The 12,623-nt window shown below is 45.2% G+C and overlaps 1 protein-coding gene across 1 annotated transcript in view; it reads right to left on the bottom strand.

Moving 5' to 3' along the window:
- The window catches only part of LOC126291459 (uncharacterized), a 228,507-nt gene extending 216,787 nt beyond the window's left edge, over nt 1-11,720 (bottom strand). Inside the window, exons 1-2 of the mRNA XM_049984971.1 lie at nt 11,700-11,720; nt 11,324-11,511 (exon numbers count right to left, since the gene is read on the bottom strand). Coding sequence (XP_049840928.1) covers nt 11,324-11,511; nt 11,700-11,720 — 209 coding nt within the window. The remainder of the gene's footprint in view (nt 1-11,323; nt 11,512-11,699) is intronic.
- Between the last annotated feature and the right edge of the window lie 903 nt (nt 11,721-12,623).

Raw genomic sequence — 12,623 nt, 5'->3', positions numbered from 1 at the left:
TCATTAAACACGCTTATCTATTTATTTTCTTACTTTTGCATAATGTGCGCTTTGTCTCTGTAAAGTGTAAAACATATTTGCTTTCTCATATTTCGTCTTTCTTATAGGATAATAACAGTAGCAAAAGCAGCAGGACGTCGTGCAACATTTTTAGTTTATCACGATAACAAACAAAACCACACAATAAAGATTAAGAAAACACAAGATGTGTTTCCTTAGTAGGAGTGAGGTCGGTTAGAATAGGCTTTTCCATGTTAGAAGACGTCGCCGTGTTTCTTCGCATGCGCAGCGTGCAGCATACTCAGAAATTCAAAACCCCAGACTCGGCAGTCGGCACAGCGGTTCATTGACGTCATCGGGCACAGAAGCACTCGCGGCGTGCTTGGCTCCTCACACCGAAACCTCCAGTTGGCAGACAGCCAGATCACTACCAGACGTTGCATATCGACAGAGTATCGACCAGAATACCGATATAGTTTGTGCTATGCACTGTCGTCCAGAAGAACGTGCGCAACCAGTGAGTACTAACAAGGGAACCTCCCCATCGCACCCCCCCTCAGATTTAGTTATAACTTGGCACAGTGGATAGGCCTTGAAAAACTGAACACAGATCAATCGAAAAAACAGGAAGAAGTTGTGTGGAACTACGAAAAAAATAAGCAAAATATACAAACTGTGTAGTCCATGCGGAAGATATGCGACATCATGGATAGTCTGAGCTTAGGAGCGCCGTGGTCCAGCAGTTAGCATGAGCAGCTGCGGAACGAGAGGTCCTTGGTACAAATCTTCTCTCGAGTGATAAGTTTACTTTTTTTATTTTCGCAAACTTATGATCTGTCCGTTCGTTCATTGACATCACTGTTCACTGTAATACCGCAAAATCGTGCGATTAGTAGACGAAATGAGGTGCCTCTCCAATGGGGACCGAAAACATTTGTTCGCAAGGTCATAGGTCAACCGATTCCTCCGCAGGAAAACACGTCTGATATATTCTATACGACACTGGCGACGGCATGTGCGTCACATGACAGGAATATTTTGTCGACCCAGCTAACTTGTACACTTGGCGAATGGGTAAAAAGATTCTTCTACCTTGCCCGATTTAGGTTTTCTTCTGGATGTGATAATCACTCCCAAAAAAGTAACGAAAACATAAGAGTTTGTCACATAAACTGCAACAAATGAATGCAACAGTTTCACAGTCGCACAATTTTCCCTGTGCGCTGTCAAAACATGTTTCTAACGTTTTCAAATTTATTCGTGTGTAGACCGTCAAATTCTGCATATGTCCAAGCAAATGTCCTGGAATTTTGGACAGTGAGTGCCTGAACTTTGATAATTGTCTGAAAATAAAAAAATTAAACTTTTCACTCGAGAGAAGACTTGAACCAAGGACCTCTCCTTCCGCAACTGCTCACGCTAACAACGGGACCACGGCGCTTCTGAGCTCTCACTATCCTTGTTATTACCTATCTTGTCCATGGACTACTCAGTTTGTATATTTTGCTTATTTTTTTCATAGTTCCACACAACTTCTTCCTGGTTTCTCGATTGGTCTGTGTTCAGTTTTTCGAGGCCTATCCAGTGTGCCAACTTATAACTAAATCTGAGGGGGGTGCGATGGGGAGGTTCCCTTGTAAGTAACACCTGACATACAGAGCATAGGAAAGGCATAACTGTGATCGTCTTTCGTCTTGGACTCCCATGGGATTCGGTAGAGCGTTAGTACGTTGTATCGAGGCACCCTCTCATAGCAATTTTTGTACTTACTACGTGTGGAACTGTTATATGTGACAGCATGCTCCTGACGTATAAAAAAACTGTTCGGAATTTATAGATGTTTGGCAGGGCTGCCATCTAGCAGTCAATTATTATTCTTGTTCTTCTTCTTATTATTATTGTTATTATTATTACTATTAATCCTTCCGTACGTATGATCCAATTGTTTATTTATTCCTTTATGTATGTTTGTAATGGGGATTAAAATGGTTCAAATGGCTCTGAGCACTATGGGACTTAACTTCTGAGGTCATCAGTCCCCTAGAACTTAGAACTACCTAAACGTTACTAACCTAAGGACATCACACACATCCATGCCCGAGGCAGGATTCGAACCTGCGACCGTAGCGGTCGCGCTGTTCCAGACTGTAGCGCCTAGATCCGCTTGGTCACTTCGGTCGGCTAATGGGGATATTCAGCCGCCAAATATTTGTCAAAATTCATGGTGGACCTTGAGCTTTCCTTTATTTTGCACAATGCGTTTCGCTACTAGTTTCGGTCAAGTGACTGTTATCAAGCATAAGCTGGCATGAACAGCTGGAAAGTTAAAGCATAATACGACTAATTTGCTCTTTTGAGCTCACGCTAGTACTACTACGGTGGAAAGTTTTACCATAATACTGCTATGGTGGGCTCAAAATAGCAAATTACTCGTATTATGCTACAACTTTCCAGCTGTTCATGCCACGTTATGCTTGATAACAGTCATTTGACCGAAACTAGTGGCGAATCGCATTGTGCAAAATAAAGGACAGCTAAAGATTCAACACGAATTTTAATAGTTTATTTATTCATCTGTGGTGGTTGTTTGTGCTTATTAAGTGAAACTCCAAACGTTCTCTGTATGTTTACTACTTTCAAATAACGAAGCGGAAGTGCACCGCCAGTAGAACATTGCTATAAACTCCGAAAATTTTGTTTATACGAGGTGCATTCAAGTTCTAAGGCCTCCGATTTCTTTCTAATTAACTACTCACCCGAAATCGATGAAACTGGCGTTACTTCTCGACGTAATCGCACTGCAGACGTAAACATTTTTCACAACACTGACGCCACGATTCCATGGCAACGGCGGAGGCTTCTTTAGAAGTCTGTTTTGACCACTGGAAAATCGCTGAGGCAATAGCAGCACGGCTGGTGAATGTGCGGCCACGGAGAGTGTCTTTCATTGTTGGAAAAAGCCAAAAGTCACTAGGAGCCAGGTCAGGTGAGTAGGGAGCATGAGGAATCACTTCAGAGTTGTTATCACGAAGAAACTGTTGCGTAACGTTAGCTCGATGTGCGGGTGCGTTGTCTTGGTGAAATAGCACATGCGCAGCCATTCCCGGACGTTTTTGTTGCAGTGCAGGAAGGAATTTGTTCTTCAAAACATTTTCGTAGGATGCACCTGTTACCGTAGTGACCTTTGGAACGCAATGGGTAAGATTACGCCCTCGCTGTCCCAGAACATGGACACCATCATTTTTTCAGCACTGGCGGTTACCCGAAATTTTTTTGGTGGCGGTGAATCTGTGTGCTTCTACTGAGCTGACTGGCGTTTTGTTTCTGGATTGAAAAATGGCATCCACGCCTTATCCATTGTCAGAACCGACGAAAAGTAAGTCCCATTCATGCTGTTGTTGCGCGTCAACATTGCTTGGCAACATGCCACACGGGCAGCCATGTGGTCGTATGTCAGCATTCGTGGCACCCACCTGGATGACACTTTTCGCATTTTCAGGTCGTCATGCAGGATTGTATGCACAGAACCCACAGAAATGCCAACTCTGGAGGCGAGCTGTTCAACAGTCATTCGGCGATCCCCCAAAACAATTCTCTCCACTTTCTCGATCATGTCGTCAGACCGGCTTGTGCGAGCCCGAGGTTGTTTTGGTTTGTTGTCACACGATGTTCTGCCTTCATTAAACTGTCGCACCCACGAACGCACTTTCGACACATCCATAACTCCATCACCACATGTCTCCTTCAACTGTCGATGAATTTCAATTGGTTTCACACCCCGGAAATTCAGAAAACGAATAATTGCACGCTCTTCAGGTAAGGAAAACGTCGCCATTTTAAGTATTTAAAAACAGTTCTCATTCTCGCCGCTGGCGGTAAATTTCCATCTACCGTACGGTCCTGCCATCTCTGGGACGTATTGACAATGAACGCGGTCTCATTTTAAAACAATGCGCAATTTCTATCTCTTTCCAGTTCAGAGAAAAAAATCGGAGGCCTTAGAACTTGAATGCACCTCGTTCGTCAGCAACATGTTGTCAATGTAACAGTTTCACACGTACTACCTTACACCTAACTGGCAAGAACGTGGCTCGAACAAGGGATCCGCGATACACTAAACTATGGCTCTACCAATTTCCATGAGAGAGCTCACAGTTGTGTTTTTGCTGTGTTCCATACGTCATCAGTCACCTATTATTACACACGTTCATACTGACGACAGTGAACACTACAGACTATGTCGGAGTTTGGATCGATACTCAGTCGATAAAAATTAAAGCGTTAAAGTCCGGCCTCTGTGGCCGAGCGTTCTAGGCACTTAAGTCCGGAATCGCGAGGCTGATATTGTCGCCTGTTCGAATCCTGCCTCGGGCATGGATGTGTGTGATGTCCTTAGGTTGGTTAGGTTTAAGTAGTTCTAAGACTGATGACCTCAGATGCTAAGTCCCATACTGCTTAGAGCCACTTGAATCTTTTTTTTTTTTTTTTGAAGAGCCATAGAATCTGGTATAGGCATGCTTATCCAAATATCTACATCTACATCTACATCGATACTCCGCAAGCCATCTGACGGTGTGTGGCGGAGGGTACCCTGAGAACCTCTATCGGTTCTCACTTCTATTCCAGTTTCGTATTGTTCGTGGAAAGAAGGATTGTCGGTATGCCTCTGTGTGGACTACAATCTCTCTTATTTTATCCTCATGGTCTCTTCGCAAGATATACGTAGGAGGGAGTAATATACTGCTTGACTCTTCGTGAAGGTATGTTCTCGAAACTTCAACAAAAGCCCATACCGAGCTACTGAGCGTCTCTCCTGCAGAGTCTTCCACTGGAGTTTATCTATCATCTCCGTAACGCTTTCGCGATTACTAAAGGATCCTGTAACGAAGCGCGCTGCTCTCCGTTGGATCTTCTCTATCTCTTCTATCAACCCTATCTGGTATGGATCCCACACTGCTGAGCAGTATTCAAGCAGTGGGCGAACAAGCGTACTGTAACCTACTTCCTTTGTTTTCGGATTGCATTTCCTTAGGATTCTTCCAATTAATCTCAGTCTGGCATCTGCTTTATCGATGATCAACTTTATACGATCACTCCGTTTTAAATCACTCATAATACGTACTCCCAGATAATTTATGGAATTAACTGCTTCCAGTTGCTGACCTGCTATATTGTTGCTAAATGATAAGGGATCTATCTTTCTATGTATTCGCAGCACATTACAGTTGTCTACATTGAGATTCAATTGCCATTCCTTGCACCATGCGTCAATTCGCTGCAGATCCTCCTGCACTTCAGTACAATTTTCCATTCTTACAACCTCTCGATACACCACAGCATCATCTGCAAAAAGCCTCAGCGAACTTCCGATGTCATCCACCAGGTCATTTATGTATATTGTGAATTACTATTACTACTCGTGTAAACAGACAGAATAGGGAGGTGCGGTCGGCAACGCCTACATAAGATAAAAAGTGTGTGGCGCAGTTCTTAGATCGGTTATTGCTGCTACAGTGGCAGGTTCTCAAGATTTAAGTGAGTTTGAAGGTGGTGTTATAGAAGGCGTACGAGCGATGGGAAACAGGTAGCGATGAAGTGGGGATTATCCCGTACGACCATTTCACGAGTGTACGATGAATATCTTGAGTCCGGTAAATAATCAAATCTCCGACATTGTTGTGGCCGGAAAAACATCTTGCAAGAACGAGACCAACAACGACTGAAGAGAATCGCTCAACGTGACAGAAATGCAACACTTCCGCAAATTACTGCAGAGTTCAATGATGGGCCATCAACAAGTGTCAGCGGTGGTCCAGCGGTTCTAGGCGCGCAGTCCGGAAACGTGCGACTGCTACGGTAGCAGGATTATCCCGTACGACCATTTCACGAGTGTACGATGAATATCTTGAGTCCGGTAAATAATCAAATCTCCGACATTGTTGTGGCCGGAAAAACATCTTGCAAGAACGAGACCAACAACGACTGAAGAGAATCGCTCAACGTGACAGAAATGCAACACTTCCGCAAATTACTGCAGAGTTCAATGATGGGCCATCAACAAGTGTCAGCGGTGGTCCAGCGGTTCTAGGCGCGCAGTCCGGAAACGTGCGACTGCTACGGTAGCAGGTTCGAATCCTGCCTCGGGCATGGATGTGTGTGATGTCCTTAGGTTAGTTAGGTTTAAGTGGTTCTAAGTTCTAAGGGACTGATGACCACAGATGTTAAGTGCCATAATGCTCAGAGCCAGCCGAAACAAGTGTCAGCGTGCGAACTCTTCAACGAAACATCGTCGATATGGGCTTTCGGAGCCGAAGGTCCACTCTTGTAGCCTTGATAATTGCACAACACAAAGCTCCATGTTGTGTTGGCTGAAGAGCCAACACCGTGTTACTAGTGGAGGCCGAAATGCACGCGTTTTAGCTCACGCAGGATGGCGTGAGGAGGGAAGAACTATACTGACGTGAGGTCAGGAATGACTACTCAGAAAGCGGACGTAATTAGTTTCATACTTAACTTTAATCCATTAATGATGAACGTCGCTCTTGACGGTACATGATTCACAATATTATCAGTTCAGAATACATTCTTGAAGAAAATGGCGCCTTGCTCGGTCGTAACAAATGACGTAGCTGAAGGCTATGCTAAACTGTCGTCTCTGCAAATGACAGCGTATGTAGTCAGTGAATCATCGGTAGCAAAGTCGGCTGTACAACTGGGGCGAGTGCTAGGGAGTCTCTCTAGACTAGACCTGCGGTGTGGCGCAGCTCGGTCTGCAATCACTGATAGTGGCGACACGCGGGTCCGACGTATACTAACGGACCGCGGCCGATTTAAAGGCTACCACCTAGCAAGTGTGGTGTCTGGCGGTGACACCACACTTCACGCCTTTTCAACGCCGACATTGGCCTGTTGATGACTTGAAACATGTTGCCTGGTCGCACGAGTCTCGTTTCAAATCGTATCGAGCGGATGGACGTGTACTGGAATGGAGACAACCTCACGAATGAATGGACGCTACATGTAACCTGAGGGAGGCTCCGTAATGGTGTGGGGCGAGTGACAGCGCACCCCTGACTCGTCTGGATACGCCTCTGACAGGTGAGATGTGCGTAAGCACCCTGTCTGATCACGTGCATCCATTGGTGTCCATTATGCATTGCTTGGGCGATTCCAGCAGGACAATGTGACACTCCGCACGTCCAGAATTGTTACAGCGTGGCTCCACGGGCCCTGTTCTGAGTTTAAACACTTCCGCTGGACACCATACACCCCAGAGATGAACATTGTTGAGCATATCTCGGATGGTTGTCAGAAAAGATCTCCACCCCCTCGTACGGTTACTGATTTATCAACTGCTCTGCAAGATCACGGTGTCAGTTCCCTGCGGCACTACTTCAGACATTAGTCGAATCCGTGCCACGTCGTGCTGCAGCGTTTCTGCGTGCTTGCGGGGGCCCACATACCATATTAGGCAGGTGTACCAGTTTCTTTGGCTCTTCTTTTTTATAACGTTTGGTAACAATCGGACTCTCTTGACACCTGGAGGCCTTGGTGTGAGCTGCACGTAGGCACCAAAGGCACACGCACATCTAGTCCATTTTCCCCGAGAAATTCGCTCGTGATAAAACGGGCTTAAGGGAGTTCAAAATGGTTTTTCTTCATTTTGTGAAATGCACAATTTTTAATTTTTCAACATTTAAAGTAATTTGTCAATCAATGCACTACTTTGAGATCTTATCAGGATCTAACCGAAGTTTGTAGAGTATCGTTCAGACTGTAGATCGTTGTAGATTACTGCATCATCTGCCTAAAGTCTTTGATTGCTATTGGTATTGTTTGCAACGTCATCAGCATACAACATGAAGGGTGCCAGTTCAGTTCCCTGGGGTAAACCCGAACTTACTTCTCATCTGACGATGACTCACCATAAAACACAGCGACCTCCCTACCAAAAAGTCCTCATTCCAGTCACAAATTTTACTTGTGATCCCATATGATCGAACTTTTGATAAAATAAGCGTCGGCGTGGTACTGAAACAAATGATTATGGAAAATCGGGAATACTGCATCTACCCGACTGCCTTGATCCATGGCTTCCAGGATTTCATGTGAGAAAAGTGAGAGTTGGATTTCATTTGATCTATGTTTTCGGGATTCATGCTTGTCGTCATGAAGGAGGTCGTTCTGTTCTCATTATGTTTGAGCTCATAATGTGTTGTAAGATTCTACAACAAATGGATGTCAAGCGTACTGGACAGTAGTTTTGTGGATCACATCTGCTACCCTACTTGTAGACAGGTATGACGTGTGCTACCGGGTAAGACATTTTTTTCAAGGGATCTAAGACAGATTATCGTTATCAGAGGTGGTAACTCAGGAGCGTATTGGGTATAGCTTCTGACAGCGATAGCATCGGGCCCTGCGACGATTTTAGCTGTCTGTCAACACTACTGTCACCAATATATGTTTCACTCATTCTTTCAGTGCAACAAAAATTAAACTGGGGCATCACTCCTGAGTTTTCCTTTGTAAAGGAACATTTCGAAATTGAGTTATGCATTTCTGCTTTTGCTTTGCTACTCTTAGTTCCTGTTTCTGTCTCACTCGCTATGGACTGGACACTAACTTTGGTGCCACCAACAGAGTTCTTTGGGTTTTGCGAAAGATCTTTCGGCAATTGAAACTTGTATGTCAATGTTATTATGAGTGCAAAATGGTTCAAATGGCTCTGAGCGCTATGGGACTTAACATCTGAGGTCATCAGTCCCCTAGACTTAGAACTACTTAAACCTAACTAACCTAAGGACATCACACACATTCATGCCCGAGGCAGGATTCGAACCTGCGACCGTAGCAGTCGCGAGGTTGCGGACTGAAGCGCCTAGAACCGCTAGGCCACCGCGGCCGGCGGATAAAGGAGTCGCGGAAAGATGGCGGCTGGAAGAGTGAAGAGGGACGTGACTCCAGTGCACAAGTTACCCTCCACCACGTACCGTAAGGTGGCCTGCTAAATACGAGCGTACGTTTCATCTACATCTACATCTACATGATTACTCTGCAATTCACATTTAAGTGCTTGGCAGAGGGTTCATCGAACCACAATCATACTATCTCTCTACCATTTCACTCTAGAACAGCGCGCGGGGAAAGCGAACACCTAAACGTTCCTGTTCTAGCTCTGATTTCTCTTATTTTATTTTGATGATCATTCCTACCTATGTAGGTTGGCCTCACAAAATGTTTTCGCATTTGGAAGAGAAAGTTGGTGACTGAAATTTCGTAAATAGATCTCGCCGCGACGAAAAACGTCTTTGCTTTAATGACTTCCATCCGAACTCGCGTATCATATCTGCCACACTCTCTCCCCTATTACGTGATAATACAAAACGAGCTGCCCTTTTTTGCACCCTTTCGATGTCCTCCGTCAATCCCACCTGGTAAGGATTCCACACTGCGCAGCAATATTCTAACAGAGGACGAACGAGTGTAGTGTAAGCTGTCTCTTTAGTGGACTTCTTGCATCTTCTAAGTGTCCTGCCAAGCAATCGCAACCTTTGGCTCGCCTTCCCCACAATATTATCTATGTGGTCTTTCCAACTGAAATTGTTCGTAATTTTAACACCCAGGTACTTAGTTGAATTGACAGCCTTGAGAATTGAACTATTTATCGAGTAATCGAATTCCACCGGATTTCTTTTGGAACTCATGTGGATCACCTCACACTTTTCGTTATTTAGCTTCAACTGCCACCTGCCACACCATACAGCAATCTTTTCTAAATCGCTTTTTAAGTGATACTGGTCTTCGGATGACCTTACTAGACGGTAAATTACAGCATCATCTGCGAACAACCTAAGAGAACTGCTCACGTTGTCGCCCAGGTCATTTATATAGATCAGGAACAGCAGAGGTCCCAGGACGCTTCCCTGGGGAACACCTAATATCACTTCAGTTTTACTCGATGGTTTGCCGTCTATTACTACGAACTGCGATCTTCGTGACAGGAAATAACGAATCCAGTCGCACAACTGAGACGATACTCCATAGGCCCGCAGCTGGATTAGAAGTCGCTTGTGAGGAACGGTGTCAAAAGCTTTCCGGAAATCTAGAAATACGGTATCAACTTGAGATCCCCTGTCGATAGCGGCCATTACTTCGTGCGAATAAAGTGCTAGCTGCGTTGCACAAGAACGATGTTTCCTGAAACCATGCTGATTATGCATCAATAAATCGTTCCCTTCGTGATTCATAATGTTTGAATACAGTATATGCTCCAAAACCCTCCTGCAAACCGACGTCAATGATATAGGTCTGTAGTTACATGGATTACTCCTACTACCCATCTTAAACACTGGTGCGACCTGCGCAATTTTCCAATCTGTAGGTACAGATCCATCGGTGATCGAGCGGTTGTATATGAGTGCTAAGTAGGGAGCTGTTGTATCAGCGTAATCTGAAAGGAACCTAATCGGTATACAATCTGGACCTGAAGACTTGCCCGTATCAAGCGACTTGACTTGCTTCGCAACCCCTATCTGCTTCTAAAAAACTCATGCTAGCAGGTGTTCGAGTTTCAAATTCTGGAATATTCCATTCGTGTTCCCTGGTGAAGGAATTTCGAAAAACTGCGTTCAATAACTCCGCTTTAGCGGCACAGTTGTCGGCAACAGTACCATCGGCACTGCGCAGCGAAGGTATTGACTGCGTCTTGCCGCTTGTGTACTTTACATACGACCAGAATTTCTTCGGATTTTCTACTAAATGTTTCGTTGTGGAACCTATTAAAGGCATCTCGCATTGAAGTCCGTGCCAAATTTCGCGCGTCTGTAAATTTTTGCCAATCTTCGAGATTTCGCGTTCTTCTGAACTTCGCATGTTTTTTCCGTGGCCTCTGCAACAGCGTTCGGACCTGTTTTGTGTACCACGGGGGATCCGTTCCATCTCTTACCAGTTTATGAGGTACGAATCTCTCAATTGCTGTTGCTACTGTATCTTTGAATTTGAGCCACATCTCGTCTACATTTGCATAGTCAGTTCGGAAGGAATGGAGATTGTCTCTTAGGAAGGCTTCTAGTGACGCTTTATCCGCTTTTTTAAATAAAATTATTTTGCGTTTGTTTCTGGTGGATTTGGAAGAAACGGTATTGAGCCTAGCTACAACGACCTTGTGATCACTAATCCCTGTATCAGTCATGATGCTCTCTATCAGCTAAGGATTGTTTGTGGCTAAGAGGTGATTCATAATGTTTGAATACGTTCGGACACAGATCGCGGGAAGCCGCGCAGAACTCGGTGCGGCGTCGTTTGGTGGGCGCGCACTCACCTCTCTGTGCGTTGCCGGCGGCGGCCCGTGTGCCGTGTGTTGCGGAGCTGGTGCGGAGCTGTGGAGACGGTGCCGGTTGCTGTCCGCTGGCTCACTGGCGGCAGGTAGCAGTCGGCGCGGCCTGGAGGGGCGCAGGAGCCAGCAGGTAAGGCAGGGCCCGTTACACAGCGACCCTCTTCCCTGCCGCGCTAGCGGGACCCCGCGCGTCCGTAATAACCCCAGGAATGCCGCCTCCTCCTCCCAGTGTTGACGCCTCGTTCCTTATTCCTCCGACGCGATTAATGGCACGGCCGACAGCTGTGACGTCTGTACTGGGCCAGCCACACCCAGTGTGTAGCTAGGGACACGGGATCGAACAAAAGTATCTACGGCTTACATTCTTCATTTGTGTGGCCATAGCGTACTTCAGTATATTTTTCCTCTTTCGTTGCAACTACAAAAATGCGTGATTTTTTACACCAGATGCGTTTCAGCGGACAGCATCATCAGTGCTCTGTAATTAAGTTATTTATCTTAATTTTATCCATTGTTTTTCAGTGTTTCGTCCGCGACTGTTTTACTTTCGTAAAATGAAGAACAAACCGCTTTCAGTCACAAGTTATGTTTATTTTTCTGCACTATGCATTTCGAGCCCTGGAGGCTCATCTTCAGGTGCTTTTTCGTGATTTACATCAGGTTTTTTAGTTCTTTGCCTTTTGATATTACATTTTTGTATTACAACATGGCATATTCTCAACAAAGCACTGTGAAAGTTGGTGGTGGCTCCAAAATGGTGTGGGCTGTTTTTATGTAGAAACCACTGAGTCCTCTCGTCCAGATTAACCGATAACTGACTCTAAATGTTTACGTTCTGCACTTGGAGGCCATTTGCAGCCATTCACGGACTCCTTGTTACCAAACAACAATGGAATGTTTGTGGATGACAAAAGTTTCATGACAGAACATTCTGAAAAATTCGAGCAAATGATTTCGCCACTCAGGTCGCCCAACATGACTCCCATCGAACATTTGTGAGACATAATCGAGAAGTCATATCGTGCACAGAATTTCCTATCCCCCAACACTTTCGCAGTTATGGGCGGGTATACAAGCAGCGTGGCTCACTATTTCTACGCAGGACTTCCGAGGACTTGTTGAGTCCATGCCACGTAGAGATGCTGCACTACGCCGGCCAAAAGAAGGTCCGGCGCGATATCATGAGGTTGTTGTTGTGGTCTTCAGTCCTGAGACTGGTTTGATGCAGCTCTCCATGCTACTCTATCCTGTGCAAGCTTCTTCATTTCCCAGTACCTACTGAATC

This window comes from Schistocerca gregaria, chromosome 9, assembly GCF_023897955.1.
Source record: "Schistocerca gregaria isolate iqSchGreg1 chromosome 9, iqSchGreg1.2, whole genome shotgun sequence".
Lineage (NCBI taxonomy): Eukaryota > Metazoa > Arthropoda > Insecta > Orthoptera > Acrididae > Schistocerca > Schistocerca gregaria.
This window is presented reverse-complemented; position numbering and strand designations above follow the sequence as displayed.